We start from the raw sequence: 23,524 nt of genomic DNA on the forward strand, positions 1-23,524 counted from the left end.
TACGGCTGAAACTTAGAGGAGACCGAGCGTTCTCTGTTGCGGCTCCGATGCTTTGGAATAGCCTTCCTCTCCATATTAGACAGGCTACATCAGTGCCAGTTTTTAAGTCCAGATTAAAAACCTATTTTTATTTCCTGGCTTTTAACTCTGTGGGTAACTGACATTTTTATTAATTTTATTGCTATGCCTGGTTTTTGCTATTTTATTCCTATAGTTATATTTGTATTGTACGGCACTTTGGTCTACCAGGTGTGTTTTTAAAGTGCTATATAAATAAATGATGATGATGATGATGATGATAAAACACAACAGGTTTTAAAAACTAGACAGTGGGATCTGTGGGTGCTACTAAACTCAAATAACTATTTTTTGGGTCAGTTGTTAGCTTGGATTAGAGCTTAACACAGATATTGTGTTCAAGTTAAGATATTAGATGATATCCTGGATAAACCCCCAATCATGTAATGTTTGGGCTCAGTGGAAGCATAAGGAAAGTAACAACAGCCAGTCAGATGATCAAGACTGAAGTTTAAAGGGTAACATTTAACAACATTTCCAAAAATCCTTCAGATTCCAGTTACACTGGAAGGGAAAAGGGCTGCAGTGACCCCCATTACTTGCAGAGTGACGAGTATTTTTACTGTCTTACTTCTTTATTCCTCCAGGTTTCCTCAAGAGCTCAATGTGGGTAAAGTCAGCGCAGAGGTCATGTGGATGCTCTTCGCTCAAGACATGAAATATGCCCTAGAGGGTAAGACTATATCTTTGCATACTTGGACAGTATATGTGTGTGTATATATAGGTATGTGTATGTGTATGACATCTCAGAGAAACCAACTCCTCCTTCTTCCCTTCTGCATTCACACTGTCTTTTCTTCAATCCATCATCTCCTTCAGTTTTGGATAAGATTGACCACTACCACTGGAAAAATGGTGAGATTAGAGATAAAAAAATATGGAGATACAGTCAGAAAAGTCAGTAATCAGGATTCCAGAATAGGGTTAAACATCTCCTGAGACCATTTCTATAAAAACTTGTTCAAACCTCTCAGCACTAAGCTAAAACACAGTGACAATAAGCATCAGAGAGTAAGAAATGTTCATTGTAATATCAAATAAAAGTGTGTGCAAAGTTCTGAGACTGTTGCTGATAAGGGGAAAATACAGGAAGCAGGTGTTGGTGTTTAACATTTTTAGAGCTGAATTATTGATATTTTTATAACATCAGTGATTTTCCCAGGAGCCTCCACTTTAGAAATGTGTGGACTCTAGTTGGGTTCTTTCAAGATAAGTGCATATAGGTTAGTCATGATAATGAGCTAACTTCGTTACCGAACAGTCAGCTGAAATCTGCTAAGCTGCTCAGTATTCTGACTTTTGATTGTGTCTCACATCAGACTTGTAGAAACTGTAAAAGCGTCCTAAAACACATCGCCTAAGCAATGGGCTGTTTGAAACTTGGCTGTGACCCTGTGTGTTGAGTTTAGATGATTTGTTTTTAGTGTTGTAGTTGTTTTACAGCAGCAAAGAGAAACTTGCGAAAAAGTAGACTTTAGTAGCAAATTTGACTGGTGACTGGTTTTCAAGCCTTCTGTTTTGTGCGTAGTGTACTTTCCAGCTCCTCTAGTATTTTTCTTCTAACATGTTTTTCTGAAGCCGTTCTCATCTCAGTTATTGCTGCCACAAACCTGCTTCTCTTTCATTTCTTATTGCTTTTGTCATATTTCTGTTGCCATCTCAGCTCCCGCTACATTTCGTATCCGCAAAGTTGACTTCTACGCTGGTAAGAGTGTGTGTGTGATGAGTGTGCATGTATGCATTTCTTTTGGCTTCAATAGTTTCCTAAGGGTTTTTTTTTTTTGCACCAGTAAAACTTGTTTAACTGCATTTATCTTTTACTTAATTAAATTAGAACAAACATTCTCCCTTTATTCTATCCATGTGTGTACATCCTTCTTCATAAATGATGCAGATGTTGTTTCTCTGTATAATTTATCAATTTTTTTTTAGGAGTGAGACAGTAATGGAGAAAAACAAGTGCATCAACTTGCAATCATGAAAACCAAACTATTAGCCTGGTGGACGTATTTTAGTAACACATGTGTAGCAGCCTGAGTATTGAAGTATTGTTTAATGGTAAAAAGTGTTGATATGAAAAAAGCAGGCATCTCCACGTTCAACCCGTTACCTCAAAAACAGCTTATAACAGTCTATAATACTGGTATAATTATTAATGTTCTTCAACATGTTATCAAATGATCTGTAACGTAATCAGTGTGAGGACTGAGGATCTTAATGAGAAAATGTGTGTTTCTGACGTCGTTTCTATTGAGAATTATGCCGAGGATCTAAGACGAGCGGTGTGCGAGCTTACAGTCATCTGAATCAGCTTCTGTCACCTTTACGTTGTTAACGTCTAGCTGACTGGTTCATTTCCACAGGGTGTATTTGGACATACCAGGAAGATATCTTAGCATGAAAAAGCTCTCATTAGTTGTACTGTGTGGTTATTGGAGTAGATTTCATTACATTGTATAGATGGCCATAACATGGCTCCAAATATATGAGACATGTATTACACTTACCCCAAGTGGGCTAACAACATGTTTTATTATTTACAATTTAAGCTTCTTATTAGAAGTCACAGACTGGAAACAGGATACAGCTGTTGTATATCGTGTAGTGGATGTAGCTCAGGAGGCAGAGCAGCTCATCTACTAATGGGAAGGATGGAGGTTCAGTCCCTGGTGGATCTAGTCTGGATGCCCCAAGCTGCTCTCCAGTGTGTTCACAGGAGGCTGAATGTTAGATGGAAAGTTCACAGGTAGAAAAAGCTAACTTGAGTATACAGGGGAATTAGAGTACACTTCTGGAGCTGTTCTATTTCTTTGACTCTTTCAGTTTTTTCAAGTGTTTATTTACTTTAAATGGTGATTCTACAAATAAAGTACAAAGTGAAATTAGCATTTGAAACCACAGTTTTTAGTCTTTGGCTGTTTTTGGTTGGTTCATTTCATACAAATGACAGTTGGATTATGATGGATTATAGTGCTGCTTTTAAAAGTACATTGTCCCCAAAGACTGCTTTATACTATGTGACAAACTTCATGGAAACCTCGAAGGACTTTATCTCTGTTTAAGATTAAGAATCTGCGATGTATTTAAGGAAGCACAGTAAGGGTCCACTTTTTTATTTCTGGCTCCTTCACAACAGACTTCACACTCTTCACTTCACTCTTTAAAAAATCTTTAAAGGTATTCAAAATAAATAAAATATTCTTGGATGAGTTTGGTTAGTCATTTATCGAAATCCTCACAGAGAGAGATTTTAAACCTGTGTTTACTTTTGCTGTTGTTTTTTGCAGAACATGAGAAGCATAAGCTCTGTAAGACCGCTGACTACATGAACCTGCACTTTAAGGTCAAGTGGCTGTACAACGAGTACGTTAAGGACCTGCCTGCCTTCAAAGACGCTGTGCCAGAATACCCTGCGTGAGACCATGTTTTCTCTCTCTCATTATTTCTCCTTCAGACAAAGGAGAGCTCTTATTGATTGATTTTTCTGACTTTCCAATTAGATTTGGTGTGATGTTGCATACCAAACACACACTCGAAGCATTTCTCTCTGGGTTTTGACACTAGAAATATGGAGGACAGAATAATAACATTAGCTAGAAGAGTTCTCAGTGAGCACATTTTTTTCCCAAGGCCTTTGCTCTTTTTCACAGTTTAGATAACCAAAATTCAATAGGTTCACAGAGAAATCACCTTTTAATACAAAGGCACAAGACGTTTTTACACTTAAATATTTCTATTCTACAAACTATAACATGTGGATGTAAAATATAAAAGGCCAAACAAATCAGGTAAATTAGAACTGTAATGAAATGAATTTTGGACAGATGAGCTTTGAAAACGTTTTCAATCTGCAAACTCTGCAATTTTTCAGGGTGTAAAAGAGAAGATTAAACTTTGTTTAGCTCTGTCTGTTTCCTATTATTCCTTCAGATGGTTTCTCCAGTTTGTCCTTGCCTGGCTCGCTGAGAACGAGGAGGTATCCATGGAGTTTATGCATGGAGCGCTGGAGAGAGACAAGAGAGAAGGGGTGAGTCAGAGAGAAGGGAGAAATTATTCTGTTTGCTGAAAGTTGTCACGTCATCGTGAGCAAAACAAAAGTGTCACAGACTCCTTTGAATAAGCAACAAGTTTATCGTCAGAGCTCTCTGTTGGAGTCTGAATGAAGATGTACGCAGGGAAGAGGAGGCAGTGATCGGTCAAACACAGGATTTTAATCCAGAAGAGCTCATTTCATGTCACGTTTGAAGAAATCTTTGGGGTGGGGGTGGTGGAGTATCAGAAGGCTGGCTGTGATGGGCTGATCTGGCTAAAAAGTCCATTGATTATGTAAACATAGAGCAGTGTTTTACCAGCATCATTTTTGACTTTTTGTTAAGTGGATAAATATTTTTTTAAAAACACAAACTGTTTAATAATCTGTGGAAGCATAAAAAGCGAGACAAAAACGTCCTCTTGCAGCTCTGATCCTGATCTTTTTTTTCCACATCATTGTTGTGATGTTCATGTTCAAAAATCAGACGTGTGTATGCACTAGTTTTAGCAGGCTCTGCTTTGGATATAACCCATAATTTAAGGAATGGAAACAGGAAGTAAAATGTTGCTGTGGTGTGCTTTGGTTACATTACGTTTGTTTACATTTTGGTAACTTATCACTCTTTGTTTAATACTTGAAAAACGAGATGGTGTTGTCATCATACGGAGCATTTTTAATTTGTTTTTCACTGCATTAATGTTGCTTCTTAAAATCCAAAATCTGCAGTCTGGGCTGCAAAAACAACCAAATTATTTTTGTTGCTGCTGTTTTTGAACAAAGGCTTACGTCAGAGCTTTTAGCCTTACACGGTTTCTTTGTGTCAAGCCTCGCTGTCAGCCCCCGGTCCCTTAGAGATCTCCCACACTGTCCTTAGCTGAAAGTCAAAACACTGAGGCTTCGGGCACATTCGAGTATCTGGGCTGAGCACTGGCACAGCATACACGTGGGTTCCAGTCTTTGTTCAGGTGTGCCTCTCAATAAACACATTTGGCACTCCTGTTTATTTGTGAGGAGCTGGTGGGGGAAGATGTTATTGCCAAGTGAAGCCATGTGAATGAGAACTGATGATGTGCGGACGTTATGAATGTCATGGCATGCTACGCTTTCTAAATAAAGGTATGCGTACGTCTCCGTGTGTAATAAACAAGAGAGATTTTTAGTTATGCATTCCTTGTTTTTCTTGTCAGTTTCAACAACGTTGTTATCCGAGCATCAAAAACTGTCCTCTTTGAAGAAAATGTATAATTTCATTCTATAAAGTTTCAGTGAACGTTTCTGTATTTCCTGTAAATTGCTTTACCAGAAAACAGAATTTAATCATGGGAAACGGGAACAATTTGCTGGCTTCTCGCTTAGTGAAAATGAGACGTTATGTTTGTGATCTCGTCCATTATGAGCGATATTACTTTACAAGGTTTGCCTAAATGTGATAAATTTATGTTTTCTTGCCATTTGGACACTGCTGAGGTCACAGTGCTTACATGAGGAGGGGAGGGGATATGAGATGTAAAGTGGAAGGTGACGCACATCCTAAAAATAAAAAAGCACAAATATAAATGACTCCAGAAGTTTCAGACATCCTGATAAATGATCGCATGAAAGCTGCTAAAATGTGAGCATTTCTGTTGCAGGTTGTGCCTGTGATTAAAAATATATATTATCAGGTTGTTGTTAAAGTAAACCTACAAAACAGCACAAGCACATCTAATATCACATAACAGATACAACCTGATTGTGCTTGATGCGCCCAGCAGCTGAAAGCACAGAGGAACCTCGTTTCTCTGAGTTGTTGATCATGTTGTTGTCATGGCACCAGAGTGCAACCGCAGTAGAAAAACGATGCAGTAAAAAGGAACGCTTTCTGCAATGCTGACAGGATAAAAGACAGCTTCAGACTCATGACCTTTTGTTCAAATTCTCCCTTTGGTTCCTTCTGCTTTTGGCCAACTTTTCGTAGATTAGAAGAATGATGAACAAGTGTTTGTCTGCCTCCTGTTGGTCCCCAAGCTGCACTCTGCCATCCTATTTGTTGGTTTATTGTGCTAAGACAGCTATTGTGTGTCCTAAAGGAGATTTGGCCCTTTTTGTGGCCTGGGCAGGTGGTTATTTTCACTTATGCTCACACGGCTTGGCCTGCATGTGCATTTTCAAACATTGAAAGAGGACAACTTTAGCAAAGATTAAACATTTAGATACATTTTTCTCATTTTATCTTTACTCATAAAAACCGTTAAGTAAGCTGTAAAAATGGAGCATAGAGATTACATAGTTACAGGTGGATGTGATGTTGGAGCTGAACCTTTTTGTGGAGTATATAAGATGCAAAAAGAGCAATACATCGAAAAGGGATGTAGGTTTAATATTTGTATTTGAAGAATACGGTACATTAAATGAAAGAAGGGGAGGACGTACGAGTCAGCAAGGAGGAACACAGCATAGGCAGACTGTTTGGTTTTTTATTTGTGTCAAAGTAAAAAAAATGTCCTCTTGTTCCTCTGTCTGCAGTTTCAACAGACATCTGAGCATGCTCTGTTCTCCAGCTCGGTGGTGGACATCTTCACTCAGCTCAATCAGAGCTTTGAGATTATCAAGAAACTGGACTGCCCTGACCCCACGGTGGTGGCACATTATAACAGACGCTTTGCCAAGGTGAGCCCTGTGCCTTTGTTTAGAGCCCATTTTGTGACTTTGGTCTCTGTAACACTGAAAAACATTCAGTCTCTCTCAGATCTGACAGGATCTTAGTTTTTTATTCAATTCTCTGTTTTCTGTTGGCTAAACATGAACATATGTAGAGGCCATTTCTCACATTATGAGCATATTAAAACATCATTTTGCTTTCCAAGAACTACTGTTGATAGGTCAGGTTACTCTTTAAGAGAGCGCTTTACAAAAATACTCACTGGCTCTTTCCTCTAGTGCAGGCGTATCACGCATACAGCCAGTGAGACCAGAATCATCCCACTGATGGTTCTAATGAGGCCCAGTTTGAAAATGTGAAAACTGCAAAAGAAGAAAAGCAGAAAAACTGAATTTTTGTCAGTTTCTAAAACATCTAGCATGGCCTGTCATAGCTGGATAATAACTGGATAAACTACTGACAGAAATGAAGTTTAAACAAGAGTAAACATAATTTACTCTAAATTAACAGAATATTTCTGTTTAATTAAATCCAGATAATGAGCTAAAAGTGTTTTTTCTATAATTTTCTCAGTAATTTCTCAAAGGGGAAGCCCTTCTAATAGGTTTCTGTACATTTCTGGAGTATTGCAGCAGCAGGAGCATCTGTTCACTTCAGGCACGCTTGCACTTGGGGAAATACGTAGAGATGATGACCACTAGCTCAGAGTGAAACCAGAATATTTGCTGCACTATTTGCACTTTAGTGTAATCTGATATAGCACAGACTTAGGAAGCTCACAGGTTTAACAGCGACTGTTCTCTCATGCTCAGAGATGCAGTGTGAAAAAACTGCATATTTGCTACATCCTTTCAATATTTGAATTTCCCTGCACTTCACTGCTCATAACACACACATTTTTGTTTTGGATATTTGGACAAGTTAAAGTGGGATAGTGGGTAGCGTGGATTGATCAGTTAATCGAGAAGATCATCTGACTCTATTCAAAAGCATCAGCCTTTTTAGAAGACTGTTTCCTCCTTTTATAATCTAGTAAAATTGAATTGTTTCTGAGTGATTTCAAGACAGAAATATTAGCTGGTTTAGCTTCAGCCGTCCCCGATACGTCATACAAAGGGAAGAGGTTGTATAGATGTAGACATGAGGAGGAAAATGGTATGCAGAAGGCTTTGAGATCAGAATTTTCTTGCATTTAAAGAATTTCATGTCTATTTCTTTACTAGCATGTGACTCTGGTATGCAGTTGTTTGTTTGGAGTAAGTTTTTCATGACTGTAATCCATCAGAGGTGCAGAGGTGAGATTCTTTACCTGAAAGTTCCTGCTCGGTGCAGCTTTAGACCATGACTCATACTGAGGTCTTTACTCGAGTCTTCTTTGTTCAGTCTCTTGAATCATTTCTGACTCACTAACAAGTTTCAGGTATTTCTCTGTAAAACATACAAACAGGGCATAAAGTGCAGGGTTATGTTTTTTCTTGAAATGTAATTTAAGGCAGGTCCTTTTAAGCAGAGCCATTCAATCTAACAAACCTTTCTCTGCAGAGAAACTGTGTGTGTGGGTTTGGGGTGTGTGCGCATGTCTGGTGTTATGGCTCGATCGATACGGGACTCATTAAATAAAGAAAGGCTAATGTAAGCCATCACTCTGAGCTGTCCATCTCTCTGTCCCCAACCCTTGACTCGCTTTTGATTTTGTGCCGCTCTGCTCACATTAGTCTTTTCATCTCTACCCTCTTGCCATCCCATCACGCCTGGGACTCTTGTCTTCTGTGTTCCTACTTTTCCATCTATGTCTACCTTTATTTCTTCCTCACCTCTTTGTCACCCTCCAGTTTCACATGTTCTGCTTTCCTATGCAAGAAACAATAATTAGAGTTTGTTTTTAAAAGTGTGAGGAAAGAGAGATGGCTGCAGAACTTGAGGGATATAAAGCCACACTAAGCAGTGCAGGCAGCTATCAAGCTGCATATTTAATGCAATAGTTTGTAATCTTGCTGAGTCAGCAGAAAGTAGGGAAATCTCTCACAGTGAGCCCACGGTGCTGTGAGGCACAAGTTACCACTGTGATGATGATAAATTAGCTCTGTGATTTATTTAAAAGTGCCCTGTTGAGTTTTTATTGCAAGAAAACATGTTATTCATTGTTTCCCATCAAAAAGCAACCAGTCTGCTGGCTGGACATTATAAATGTTTTCTTCACTTCTTCTAGAAATATTTTTTCAGCTTTTATTCATGCAGGGCTTCTTCAGCGAGCACATTACAGAATCCAGCTGTCTGCGTGCTGAAGAGTATAAAGCTCATGCAAATCTCATCTCTTTCATTTGATAATTATGTGTTTTCTCATATAAAGGATGCGATAACTAAACAAGAAACATACAGTGAGGCCAGTGATTGACAACTCCACACATTTTAAAAGTGCTTAAACAGAGGAAGAGTGCTTCTTTACGTCTCTGATTTATGAGCAGCGATTTTCTGCAAGATCTTCCAACAGCTGATGGCACTGTGTGCATCACACGATGTCACATGAACTCTGAAGGATTTTACTTTTCTATGACAATCCTTACAAATCCCATCTGTCACATCTCCTTTGCCCCAGCACTCAGAAAAGGGCTCCTCTGATTTCTTTGCATATTGTTTCCACACATTATTTCATTTATATTTGCAAATTATATAATAAGATATTAGTATTTGGTGTTCCTGCATCAATACAATATTGGCATGCAAAATATCACAATGCAGTGCAGTGTGAGTGACTTTCCAGTGCTTGGGTGGAGCCTACTGGTGGCAGCTATTCTCAGGTGGGCTCATGAAAGACATCACACAGATGTAGTATTATTATGAAGCGGGCACCGTGAAGACGGCTTAATGGCTAATCAAGCAAAATATGACATTTGGCTTCTCACTAGAAGCTTCTGCATTAGCTCAGATTTCCATGACTTACACATATCTGGTGTGGCAACAGTTAAGTGTCATCAATGAGTAAAAGGTAAATCAGTCAAACATGATGAGGCATCTTCTTTATTATCTTAAACATTAGATTAGCTCGTGTTGTCCTGAAACTGCACGCAGCTCTTTAAGGCAGACAGACTGACATTTTCAGTTAGCACAGTGCGAGTGTCTGATGCTACCTGAGTTCAAACAGCAGTGCTCTCAGCTCACCAGACTAAAAGGCTAAACATCAGTGTTCAGCGTCACTCTTTACTCCAGAGGAAACCAGGGAAAGCACGTCCCATGTGAGTGTTATCTTGTTTCCACAGACGATCACCAAAGTGCTCCTGCAGTACTCTGCTCTGCTGGCCAAGAGCTTTCCCTCCTACTGTGAGAAGGAGAAGATAGTGAGTACTGCTGCGTCACCACTCTGCTACCAAAACACCTCCCTCAGGGCTCATCTCTGATTTGGAGGGAGACACTTTGAAAGCTAGTAAACTCTCTTTGGAGTGGATTAATATTTCAGTGGTTGCTACTTACTCATCTAACTTCAGTCTTTAATCTTCCTGTCATCGTTCTTTTATCTTGCTAATCTACTTTAATTTTATATTCTTGACTTTTCCTCTTTTTCAAAATTCATCATTTATGTTTGGTCTGCTTACAAATGCTGCCTCCCTGATTTATCTTCCTACAGCCGTGCGTGCTGATGAACAACATCCAGCAGATGAGAGTCCTTTTGGAGAAGATGTTTGAGTCGATGGGAGCAAAACAGGTAAGCGTTAACAGGTGTATGCACGCACACACACACACACACACACACACACACACACTAAACCCTAAAGTTTGTAAACCATCTGCCAGGCAGACACTGATTTCACTCACTTTAAAGGTCAAAATGCTGGATTAAAGATTTTTTGGATCCATAAAGTACATGACTGAAAAATGCCAGCTTTCATCGTCACCTCCTTCTTTCTGTTCAGAAGTGTGAATGTGAAAAATGGTAAATGGATTTGGTTCTTCTATGGCGCTTTTCTACTCTAGCTGAGCACTCAAAGCTCTTTATAAAACATGCCTCATTCACACAAGCACTTTTTTCTATCCTTAAGTGTTTTCTCTCTAACATTCACACCCTGATGGATGCATCACAGAGCAACTTTGGGTTAGTATCTCGCCCAAGGATATTTGGCATGCAGAGTGGAGCGGCCAGGGATCACCAATGTTCCAATTAGTAGATGACCTGCTCTATCTCCTGAGCTACAACACCTGTGCAGAATAGAGTGTGTTATGAACAGGTTGACTGAAGAGACAAAGGGGAACCTTCACTTTACAAACTTAAATTAGGTGCACACTGCAGTCGAATGTTGTCAGCATTCCAGTTCCAGTCATGCTCTGCAATGCGGCTCAAAAAACCACAAAGCACAAATGCATTGAAAGCTCTATGAGCCACAAAGAAATCCATTTTGTCTGTTGGTGTGTTGAAGTCCACTGCTGGACCTATTTGGGTCACCTCCCCATCCTCCAGGTGTGACCTAATTTCTATAATGAACCCATTTGGTATGTATTTGGGTTCATCAGTCACCACAAGGAGAAGCAGCAGAGCTGAACCTTACGTGGATGCAGGAATCTCTCCTCTCTGCTGAGCCTGTGATTGTAGTTTCAAGGTGTTAAAAATACAAAGGTGCAAAAGCTGCAGCAAGTGTGAGTCTGCATGTATATAATCACAGATTTAAGAAAGTGAGAGTTAAGTGTGTGCCTTTTTTCCTGCAGTTAACAGCTGAGGAGGAGATGGTATGTCTCAGTGGGGTTTTTTTCTTGCTTTGCTTCCCTGTGGCTCCTCCTCCACCCAAAACAATCTGTTGAGTACAGTAAAACCCACTCCACACCTCTTTCCTGTCGTCAAACCTTTTTCCACCTAGCAGTGCGTGTGTGTCTGTTTTTAGATTGATCCCAATTTACTCATAAACAAGAGATCAGAGCTTCCTCTCCTTCTTCCTAGACTCCCAGTTTTCACTCCCAAAAATAAACTCAGCTGATATAAGTGATGTAGATGTGTGTTTTAAAAAAAACAAAACGTTCTCTTCGTGATGTTTTTTTTCTCAAAGCTTGAGAATGAGGAGGAACCTGATGAGTGTGATGAGGAGGTGGGTCGACTTCTTTTTGACTGGTTTGATTTGTCTCTGTTCCCGTGTTATGTCTGACTGCCATCGTCAGTGTTTCGTTGCTTTGTTCTTTGAAAGTCCAAATATTTGCTGTGACAATTATTTTTATTTTTTAATTTAAGATGATTCAAAAAAAGACCAGTTTATTTTTATTTTCAGGTTGTGAACAGTTTGCTTCCTTTTAGAATATCTAAAATTTGTAAAACATGTAGAAGTGTGTAGACATCCAGATGTTATACCCATCTGTTAAACTGGGAAGTCCTCGTTGAGGAGAATTTTTTGACTCTGTTTTGCAGAGTCTTTTTTGACAGTTTTGCTCTCTTTGATTTACTAGAGCATAAAGAGATAAAGCTGCTTTATATAGACTTTGCATAAAATTAAAAGGATATGGATATGCATATGACCTTTGTTGGATAAATTATGGTGTGATACGTAGCTGGACAAGTAGAGTTTTAGCTGACGATTATTCACCAAAAATGTGTTTATAAGACAAAGATTTCTAAACCATGTGTCTGGATCTGCCTCACCTACGGTTGTTGTGATGTACCAGTATTAACCCTTGTTGCCACACATCATAACACAGAAGTATGTGAATACATAATGTTTCATTCATTTTTAGCCACTGGGAAAATAATTTTAGTGAACATGCATATTAAAAAAATCAAACATTTACTGGATATAATTTTTTTTTCTCAATTTTTCTGTAAACTTTGCAGTATTTTTATTTTTTTGATAGGAACAACACAGTTTAAATCAGTTGGAGTTTACAGCTATTGCTCATTTTTAACAATTGATGGCTCTAGTCGGCCTTTAATATAAACAAATAATATACATAATAAACAATACACTTTAAATACACTTACAAATTACATTAATAAATAAATTAAATGGGAAAAGTTAAGACGGATGAAATATAGACAAGCAATAAACTTTTTTCAAAAATCCCAAACTGAAAGTTATAGTTCATCATCCATGTCCTTACTAAACCATAGCAGAGGATTATTTCCTGGTGAGATCGTTCCTTTGTGGGTTTGTCGTTTTCTTTTTTCATATATTTTATGTACTTTCTTTTTATTTCCTTATGATATTTGGACCAGGCCATCTCTGACAACGAAGGCGGCGATGACATGGTGGGTAGGCCACAACAGCAGATAAAAAGTACTCCTGAAATCTCCTTTAGTCTGTTTTTATTATTATAAAATGTTACTTACGTTTTTAAATGACCGCATTTGTGTGGGTTTGATCCTTTTTGCTAACAGTCAGAGGAGACCAAGGTGAGATAAGGTTTCTAGGTCACAGCCAACATTTATATTTCATATAGCTTCCTCAAATGTCCTTTGTTCTTTTCTTTCTCTCATTCTTTTGTCTCATTTGACCTCGTTTTCTTATGTTTCTATATTATTTGTCGATGACAACGTCAGTCTGGCTGCTCAGACTCCGAGGGATCTGAGGTAAGGAGGAGAATGTAACACTCTTCCTCAGAGCTGCGATGATATTAAAGTAAAAATCTGTATGAGATAAAAACAGGAGATTTGACTGCTGTTAACACAATCATCACATTCAGTTCTGACAAAGTAGACTCAATCGCTGAAACTGCAGTCGGTAGTTTGTTGTCATGTAGAATTAATGTGACGGGAGACAAAAACACAGTTTCAGAACAAGCTTAGGTGTAATATTTGAAAGGTGTCTGCACACAGACTGTATTTAAAAGATGGATGGAGCCGTCATGTCTGAAAAGCCTTTTAGTTTCCAAAACTGCCTCTCTGTCTATTGACCAGCAGGGGGCGACTCATCTCGATACAGTGCAGATGTCACTTGATCTCTGACTCCAGTAAAGCCTTTATTGATGGGTTTATGGCCTCTGTCAGTAATTCCTATATTACCATTTATACAGTCCAATACACTCATGCCCACTTCATTAGGTACACTTTGCTAGTACTGGGTTGGACACTGTTTCAGACCTGCTTTAATGTGATGCAGATTCAACAAGGGGCTGAAAACATTACTCATAATGAACCTCTATAATGATCCATAATTTGGTCTCCCATTCCACCACAGCCCAAAGGTGAACTGACATCTGGTGACTGTGGGAGGCCATTCACAGAGAACTCATTTCACGTTCAAGTAACCAGTTTGAGATGATTTGAACTTTGTGATGTGGTATGTTTCCCTGCTGGAAGCAACCACGGTGGACATGAACGCCCAAATTATGAGCTCACCATCCAAATATAGCAACCATCCAAATGAGACACATCAGACCAACCAACATTATTCTAATCTTCTGTTGACCACTGTTGGGGAGTCTGTGTGTCCCGTAGCATCACTTTCCTGTTCTTAGCTGACAGGAGTGGACAGCGTGGTCTGCTGCTGCTGGTTCAACATGTGCCCCTATGCTCTTCTGTATACCTTGGTTGTAATGAGTGGCTTTTTGAGTTAGTGTTCAATTTCAGTCTGCTCAAACCAGTCTGGCTATTCTCCCCTGACCTCGTGAATCAACAAGGCTGGGAAAATCCCAGTAGATCAGTAGTTTCTGAAATACTCAGACCAGCCTGTGTGCTGTCAACAACCATGCCACAGTCAGCTTTCTTTCAGACTTTGATGTTCAGTTTGAGCTTCAGCAGGTTGTCTTGACCATGCCTACATCCCTAAATGCACTGAGTTACTGCCATGTGATTGGCCGATCCGATACTTGCCTTAACAGGTGTACCTAAAAACGCAACCAGTGAGTCCAGACAGTATAGCCAGCTACTTTTAGGACTTAACCGCTCGCATGAGATTCAGTGTCCTCAGGATCTCAGATCCACTCCTAGTTTATCACTCCAACTACAAAATAAAATATTTTTTAAAAAACAACCAAAATCCTGAAATCGCGATTCTGGCAGCTCCATCTTTTATATAAAGTCTTCTGTGGTTTTTAATCTGTCAGAAAATTGTGCTGCTTCCTAAATACTTGTGATAAATCCCTCCGCAGACATGATGCCAAAATATTCATTAAAGCTTTTGATACCACATGCTGGCAAAGCTCTTTACACATTTACAGCCGTGTCCTAACGCAGACTCCTTCCTCTCCCCTCCAGTGAGTACATAATAGACCAGACAGTGGGCTGCCAGATAATTGAATTTGATGGAGTATAAACTTGCTGTATTTAGCCGCCACTAAATGGTTTGCTGAAATGACTTTGATAGTCAGCTCAGTGTGTGTTTTGTGTATGTGTTCATGTCTGAGGGAGCTGTTTTCTTTGTGGCACAGGGTAGCGTGTCAGAGGTGAGGGAAGGCTGGATAAAGTCTGTCTCGGCTGACGTCGCTGTTTTTTTTAGGTGCTGTTAGGGACAGTTAATGTGCTTCTTCTTTGTTTAAGGTTCAGGTTCCAAAGGGGAATTATTTGGGTATTATTTGCCTGAAATTACACGTGTATAAAATGCGCGTCTGTTTGGTGAGAAAACTCGGTCTGAAAGACTCATTTTATTTGTGAAATCTGGAAAAAGTGTACTGTAGCCAGTTTAATTGGACTAATACCTGCATGCTTTTTAACTGTCCTTGTGTTGTTGTGGAACAGATATTAGAAATGCCTTCAGTCATACATGACCAGCTTATAAAGCCAAGATTCTCAGTGAATCTGTAAAGAAGGCCAAAAGTTTCAATCTTTGAAAACTATTTTCTGTTGATTTTTGTTCTAGAAACAATGTGAAGATTTCAGCTGTACTCTTCTAACAGTCAGCTGAAGCCTCAGATAGACTTTGCAATGTATTTTTGAAAAAGAGACACTGAAATATCTTCAGTGTCCCAACCTCAGTCAGCTGGCAGTGTGTCTGCAGGGCAGCATGCTGCATCGTTATATTAAGATTTAGATCGAGGATGTAAAAACAGTTCAAATCCAGTGATGTTTATATTAGTTTTATGACTTTTTGATTCTTGGATCACCCAACCTTAAATTCTTATTAAAGGATTTCCTTCCTTATGAAAAAGGAACATTTTTCTTCTGGTAGATCATACTCGTTATAATGATAACACCTTCCTTTTCCTTTCCTATTTATCCTCTTCTGACTCCTCCTGCTCTCTCTTAGGCTGACAACCGAGAGAAGGAGAAAAAGGTCAGTTGGTTGTGCATAATGACCGTGTGTTTATGTTGGAAATTAGGCCTTTGTGTTTTATATACTCCTTCACTCATCAGTTTTTAGTTTGATTAGAAGTTGCAATCAAAAAGTTCCTGCTAGGTTTAGTTTTTTTCATTGCTCCCCTGAGTTTCCTTTTCGACCACTTCCATGCGCATGTTTGCGTGGTGAGTCTCCGACACCATAGCAAAACAAAGACTCTTCATCATGATTTTATTTTGGGGAAGAGAAAGAACGTGTAAGGAACAAGATCTGACAAGTACGGCTGGTAGTGAGAGAACTCGACCAGCCTTTTCAGTTTGCTGTGAGTGGACACACGTTTGCATAGTACAGGTGTATTTACACTGACTGTTCTAACTCGGATACCTCAGGAGGTTATAGTAGACAGTTTGACCCCGTGTGACAAACAACATGGTGCACAGCCCCGTGGAAGTCATGTTTCTGGTCACACTCTTCACCTGCTGCAAAGCCTTCAGGCTCTTATACTGAAAACTTCATTTTGGTCTCTGAGTTGTAGCTGGAGACCCGAGTGACTTCTCACAACACAAATTCTGGGTTCATTTTATTTGAAATACATGTGAAATTACAGATGCACTTGCAAGTGGTGAGAGGGAAGTGATACAAACTTAGGAGAGCTGAAAGCATTTCATAGAAGTGACACTGAAGGAGCTCTAATCATGGCCAAGTTTAATGTTTTGATAGTTGTACCCATATGGAAAAGAAACAGTAAAAACTTATAAAAGACTTGCATAAGATGAGGCCTACTTCATATAGTGAATCATAGAAGGCTTATATGATTTACTCATGAAAGTGGCCACTTTCTCATTACTTTCATATATTGTTTTAATAAGTATCCAAAACATACAAGTTTCATTTATATGATTTTTCAAGGGATCTTATATCAAGTTTCACACAAGACAGATACAAACTTTATAAGATTTATATATATCTTTTCCATATGGGCATGTTAAAAGGTGGACAACCAAACTCCAAATGAAAGTCAGACGAAAGTGTTTCAGAGATTAAAGCCCTACGCAAGAAAATTCACCAACATCAGCCCAGGAAGAATGATACAGTTTCCAATCCTTTAACTTTAGCTTTCCACCCAGACGTCTGCCAGTGTCTGTATCCAACTCTTGATTCTAATTCAGGAAAATCAGTTGGATCTTAGTCTCCTAAAAAAGTCTTGTTCCATTTAGTGTTTTGCACTGATGTTCTTTAAGATATTGCCTGCAGCAGTTTGAATACAGATTTTGTGCAAAAACAATCAAATATTTATTCCAGCAAAATCACAAATGAAACTGGGTGTTAGATTGGCACAGAATTACCAACAAGTCATTAACAGATGTATATCAAACACACCATAGATGCTCCCTCACATCTGTGCCTGTTTCTCTGCATTTGTCTCTTGGTGACAATGCATTAAGTGCCTCTTTCCACCAGATGTCTATTTTTTTTCATCGAGCAGCACTAAAAAGATGCTTTGGGAAAAGCGCGGGGTGCTACACGACTCCTGCTATTAAAGCCGACAAGATTGAAAATCTGGTTGGAGTGGGAAGCGAAAACTTGAGATATTTTAAACCAGTACTAAAAATGAACATGCAGAGCTCTCATGGGGCAACACGGCGTGCCTTCCCTTTTCAAAACAAGGCGACAGCACACTGAAATGCATAAAACATTTGTTCAGCAATGATAAACCATTAATTGTCATTATCACCGAGCTGACGCTTCAATAGTTTTGTGGAGAGAGAGCAACGTTGTACTGGGAGTAGAAGTTTTAGTTGGTGACTGTGTTGTCTTTAAAGCAGCTGTTTACCCTCTGTGCTCCTGTAGGATGAGTCCTCAGCCTATGATGACAGTGAGGAGGAGCAGGAGAAGGTTTGACTCCATGTCCAGTATTTCCATAACTGACCTCTCCTCTCCTGCTGACAGACATCACTGACTCAAATCATTACACATGGTTAACTAATGCTGCAGTCACACTTGGGAAACTGCTGGACAACCAAAATTATTACAACTCGTGTTATAAACTCTTATTACCTCTGAAATTGTTGCTTTAAAGATGGGGATCAGGTCTGAAACCACTCAAGTTTCCTATTATAAAAACAATTTGTGCTCATCAATGCAGACAGACTGATTGCAATGTGCTGTCAATCTGTCTGTGTTTATAAATCGGATGTTTTTAGCCACTGATTTGTTTCCCTAGTTTTTCTATAAGGGGGTTGTCATCCTGTTTTTACTCTTGTGTGACTGAACCATAAGCCTTCCAATTAGTTTACCATTCCTGTGTGTAAGAGTTTATGTATGTCTGAGCGGGTATACATATGATCCACGTATGTATACATACAAGTACGTGCTTGTGCACCATTCACTTTTTGTCTTCCCCAGCCTTTTTTTTTGTTTTCTGTTGTTTTAATTTTAAATATAATTTTATTCCTTTTTGTTCTAAAGCTGGACAAAGAGAAGGTGAGCCATAACAAGAACCACACGACAGTTCACTTTCTTTTTATTTCATTAACATTGGTCTTATTTGTCTTTTTCTTTTGTTTTCACACGTCTCTAGTCTGAGTCCAAGAAGGAAAAGGTGTGTTTTTAACCAAACTGCGTTGATGTTTTTTTATGGGGTTTTTTAAAGCACTTTGTCTTTGTGCTCGTTTGTGATTGTGCAGCCTAAATTGTTATTGTATATAAAAAAATAAGTTACAAAAGGCTTTAAAAAAACTGCCAAACAAGATATTTTGAGATATGAAGAGAAAAAACAGAGAACTGAAAGTAAATACTTGACCTTCATTTAGAAACATAAACACACAAGTTAATGCTGCTTCAGAGCAGACATATTTAAAAGTAACTGCAGAATTAAAAGATGTTGTAAACCTTTTAATTTGCACCATTTCCATATCACTGCTGTGTTGTTTTTCTTGCCAAAATCCCAAATTGTATAATTTATCTTCACTTCCACCTTAAAAAAAGGTTTTGAGTGGCGTTTGTTTACTCTTTTATATTTAGGAGAGATGCTTTACACAGAACTGCAGTCAGTGGCCTTAAAAGTCTGTACCTTGGTTCCTGAAAGATTAGCTGAAGGGAGCTGCAGGAGGTCAGAATGGCCGTCAGCGCTGATAATGGAAAGCACCCCACTGTGAAGCGTACTGACTGTACACAATTAGCTGATCAAAGAAAACAAACTACAGAAGAAAAAAAAGTCTGAGTAAAGTCATACCTGTCCTGAAACTCCCACATTTGTGGAAGACAAAGACCACGGTGGCTAACATGAGTGGTAAATCAGCCCGGTCTCATGGCAGCTTGTGAAATAGTCACATTCATGTACACTAATATAAAGGTTTGGTTATTGATTTTTATATAGTCTCAGTGAGCTCTTCTTTAACAACTTCATATTAAAATTAATGTAAATAAATGTACATCTTAAAAAAGCACATTTAGATAATGCTCTTTTGGCCATGACATTAAAATGATACGGTGCTTTAAAGGGTGTTACAGATTCATAAATGCTAAAAACAGGTCATTTTAATGTTTACTCGGCTCCCTTTATGCTATCTTTCTATCCACGCTCACTGACATCAGTTGGAAGCCTGATCGTTTGACCAGCACATATACCTCCATTGTTATATGAAAACTGTTCCAAACCTAACCAATTAGCTGTGATGCCAAAACTAACCAATGGAAGCATAAAAGTAAAACAAGTGAAAGACTAAAATAAAGTTACTGTAGGCATTTAAACCTCAATCGTCTGAAAGAAATCCTGCAGCTCACAGAACCTCCATACCCTGTGCCTGATTAAATGGGTTTAGTTGTTCTTTGAAACTGGAAGCACTGGTATGAGGTCATTTTTTGTGTCCAAAAGAAAAGAAGAGAAAAATGTGTCCACAAACACGAATCAGTAGACAAAACTTTGTGGCCATTTCATGAACTGCTGTTAGACTGTAATGTACGAATGGATTTGGTTTTAGTTGTTCCTCATCAGTAAGAAGTTTCTGGACAGTGCACAGGTCCCGGTACACACCAGTGGGGTCCAATTATGTGCCATGAAGGTCCAAGAGTCTGCAGGCTTCCCTTTCAACTCCTTCCACATTACCACACCTTCAAGCACAGTGGGAGCATGTAATTATTGAAATGATTCCATGTTTATGAGGAGAGACTGCAGACACTTCAGAGCTCTAGACTTTTAAGTGTGTTCAAATCTCAGGGGGCTAGCTATCTGCATACATGGTGTTAATGATCCTAAAATGATCAAAGGGGTTGAAATTATGATAATGACAGGGTCTATCTGAAGGTAGCTGAAGATTTTAATCCTGTGTGAGCTCATGCATAATACTGTGGTAGAAACACCTTGTGCCTTTAAAATTTCGGGGTTCGTTTTAACTCTTCAGCTTAGAGGAGTCTGGACATAAAACTGTGAATCGGCAAAAGTCCAGCTGGGAGGGTTTTACCTGTAGGCAGCAATCAGCTTCATAAATATGTGAGTCTCTGCCTGGAGAAGTGAGAGCCTTACTGAGAAGATGAATCTAATAAAATGTAAAAACAAGTGTGTTTTTTGCAGGGTTAGTGTGTGAATTTAAGCATTAGCTCACTCACAAATGTGTATCCTTGCAGGCTGAAAAGACAGACAAAGAGAAGCAGGTTGGTTCGTTTGTAATATCACTCATCGCCCTTCATCTCCACTTTGTGCTATTTGAACATTTCATTATAGATTCACATTACTGAAAATACTACAATCGAAGTTCAGATTTAAAAAATAATTCACTTAAAAAAAAGAGAGATTAATGGTGTCGACTTTCTTTTCCTAATTTCTTTTCTCATCTTTGCCCAAAGGACGACTCCAAGAGCAAAGAGGTGGGTGTTTAAAACACAGCTTATGTCTTTGGCTCAACCAGTGCAGTGAGCACAGGGATTTGTAAGACCTGGAAGTCTTCCAGGGCTTTATAATATTCAAAAAGAGTCGCAGTGCTGATGATTCTTTATCCTGCTTTGTTTAAATGGCATGGATGTTGGTTTTCCGGCCCACTTTGTACTTAACATCAGCCAGGATGACACGCCAGGCATGTTTGAGGCTGCTGCTCACCCAGTTATTGGACCTAAAATTGAGGATAAATTGGTTAAAGTGCAGTTACCCAGCAGAAGTACAGCAGGAATCGAGCCATTAAACAAACAACAGAAAATAAACATCAAATCAACACGTTTGAACTCCAGCTCTGCCTGCTGTTTTTTTAAGCCTAATGAATATTCATTTAGCAAATTCAGAGAGCATTTTGAATTGTCCTCAATTTAAATGAACGTGTGTCAATATAAGGAACCACTTTCACAAATTCATATCTGGCTGATGTTTGTTTTTAATGGTTGGAAATGTGGTCTGAGACAGCTGTAACCCACATTAGCTGTTTATGCTGCACACTTGTACTTTAAGTCCAGAACTGCAAACGCATCTTACAAAATTAGGTGACTGTGTGTGCGTGTGTGTAACAGCCTATATTTGACAGTGTTTGGCTAGTAGATTTGTGTTTGTGCAGGAAACCAAATGAAAAGAAAGAAGAAGAAAAGTTTGTCTGATGTTTTTTGCTTTTTTCCTAATAGACAAAGGAGGAAGTAAACAAGGTTTGTTTATCCAGTCGTCCTCTTTCCCCTGTAGACCTCTGTCCTCTGCTGCCCCTCCAAAATGTTTCGCCTGACTTTAAAATCTTAGCTAATATGCATCCCTGCCTCATAGTTATCCCAACATGCAACATTTATTCTGCAGGCAGTGACAGCAGAATCGAGCTTGCTGTTGTGAAGGATAGGCAGACACTTCCAGACCTAATAAATATTTTATGCGGGTTTTTATTTATATATATATATATATATATATATATATATATATATATATATATATATATATATAATTTTTTTTTTTTTTTAGATATTTTTATGTATTTTGAATTCACTAGCCAAAAAAAGCAGCAGTCCTACAGAGTATGTGTGAAATTTAGACTTTAAGTGGACATTATGAAGAACAAAATGAACATATCTTAATATACACATGCAAAAAAAAAACGCATGGCCAATTCAGAGTCATCCTCACTGGATAGATAAGCAAAACTGTTTTTTCTATAAATAAAAAAATCTATTAAAAATATTTGACTTCCATTTCATAATGGAAGTTCTGCTTCATTGTGAGTGTGATGGTGGGCAGAGGGTTCCTCTACATGTCTGAGGAATTACAACACTACAAACATAGAAGTACAACAGGTGGAAATTGCAATTACAACAATCCAAGATTAATGTACTTTTAAACAGTTTTGTCCCACAAACACCAGACAGGGTTTCCTGGAAAGCTGTTATGTGTATATACATACATACATACATACATACATATATATATATATATATATATATATATATATATATATATATATATATACATAGAAATGTATGATGTGGTCAAAGTATGATAAAGAGATGTGACAAAGATGGGTCTATTTAATTTTATTTACTACTTAGATATCTGTAAGTCAAAGCTGTAGCTCAGCAGGTTGCCTGCTTTACTCTAAGCTGTTGTCAATGCATCCATCATTGTGTTTGTGTGTGATGGTTAGAAAGTGCTTAAATGCCTCAAATATGTAGTGCCTTGTAATAAAAAGCGCTTTGAGTGCTCACTTAGAGTAGAAAGGTGCTATATATTTACCAATCTATTTCATTTGTAGCATCTCCCATTTGACGTGGCTTTATTCTACAGTTTCTGTTTTTCAAAACAAATTTACGGAGTACGCTACAATAACAGAGGGTGAAAAACGTTTTGTGTGCTCTCTTCTGCCTCCTGGGTATCTTGAAATTTTGGAGCCTTTTTACAAAACTAAGAGCACTGATTAGCCTCCCTGTAACGACACTTTGCAAGTGAATTATGGCTACTTTGTGTATTTGAAGCATTTATTCTGCTCAAATCTGGCATTTTAGCCCATATTCTTCAGATTGTGCCAGGTAACATATAGCAGCTGTTGTTTGTCTTAGTATATAGTACATATATGTTTTCCGTGGGGCTTTAAATAAACACTGGGAGGCATAAGACCTCTCTCACAGTATGCTAATATCGGATATAATTTATTATATGAGTTGCCAAAAAAATGAAGGCACTGAGCAGCAGTACCTTAGCAGACAGCAGTGAAACACTGGACTCCTACCTTCAATGTCAGTGTCCTCTTTTGCGTCCCTTGTAGCATCCCAATAAACCAGCAGCAATAAAGTAAAAGCTTTTATTAAAATCACCCACTCATCCTTACCCAATCCACTTGACAATATTACAAAAGCCCACCCAAAATAAACCCTATTTTTACCTGCTATGATAATAATAATAATAATAATGAGGTAAAAACGCAGCCCTGTGTTTGTGTACTTTGTGTTTTATATCTCCTGCACATTATTGTGTGATTTTTCTCTTTACTTTTTTGTATTTTTCCTTTTCATTTTTCCTTTCTGTCTATCCGGCAAGACTGAAGCTACCACTGCGACCAAGAAGGTACGGTTGGGTGTGAGAGAAGGATAAGAGAGTCTGACAAACACATAGTGCCTGTAAAGGACACCTCTAAT

At 38.5% G+C, this 23,524-nt stretch overlaps 1 protein-coding gene across 2 annotated transcripts in view; it reads left to right on the plus strand.

The window, feature by feature from the left end:
• LOC134638420 (protein unc-13 homolog B-like) overlaps positions 1 to 23,524 on the plus strand; it is a 191,056-nt gene that overhangs the window by 155,666 nt on the left and 11,866 nt on the right. The window contains exons 13-33 of one of the 2 annotated variants that reach the window (XM_063489022.1): positions 666 to 751; positions 898 to 933; positions 1,742 to 1,783; positions 3,366 to 3,492; positions 4,009 to 4,105; positions 6,617 to 6,760; positions 10,010 to 10,087; positions 10,375 to 10,452; positions 11,448 to 11,468; positions 11,783 to 11,821; positions 12,937 to 12,969; positions 13,099 to 13,113; positions 13,261 to 13,290; positions 15,905 to 15,931; positions 17,786 to 17,830; positions 18,404 to 18,418; positions 18,516 to 18,536; positions 20,561 to 20,587; positions 20,780 to 20,800; positions 21,539 to 21,559; positions 23,427 to 23,453. In XM_063489022.1, the coding sequence (XP_063345092.1) occupies positions 666 to 751; positions 898 to 933; positions 1,742 to 1,783; positions 3,366 to 3,492; positions 4,009 to 4,105; positions 6,617 to 6,760; positions 10,010 to 10,087; positions 10,375 to 10,452; positions 11,448 to 11,468; positions 11,783 to 11,821; positions 12,937 to 12,969; positions 13,099 to 13,113; positions 13,261 to 13,290; positions 15,905 to 15,931; positions 17,786 to 17,830; positions 18,404 to 18,418; positions 18,516 to 18,536; positions 20,561 to 20,587; positions 20,780 to 20,800; positions 21,539 to 21,559; positions 23,427 to 23,453 (1,030 nt within the window). The remainder of the gene's footprint in view (positions 1 to 665; positions 752 to 897; positions 934 to 1,741; positions 1,784 to 3,365; positions 3,493 to 4,008; positions 4,106 to 6,616; positions 6,761 to 10,009; positions 10,088 to 10,374; positions 10,453 to 11,447; positions 11,469 to 11,782; positions 11,822 to 12,936; positions 12,970 to 13,098; positions 13,114 to 13,260; positions 13,291 to 15,904; positions 15,932 to 17,785; positions 17,831 to 18,403; positions 18,419 to 18,515; positions 18,537 to 20,560; positions 20,588 to 20,779; positions 20,801 to 21,538; positions 21,560 to 23,426; positions 23,454 to 23,524) is intronic. The other variant, XM_063489023.1, reaches the window with a different exon arrangement.

Source organism: Pelmatolapia mariae, linkage group LG12 (assembly GCF_036321145.2).
Source record: "Pelmatolapia mariae isolate MD_Pm_ZW linkage group LG12, Pm_UMD_F_2, whole genome shotgun sequence".
NCBI classification, from domain to species: Eukaryota; Metazoa; Chordata; class Actinopteri; order Cichliformes; family Cichlidae; genus Pelmatolapia; species Pelmatolapia mariae.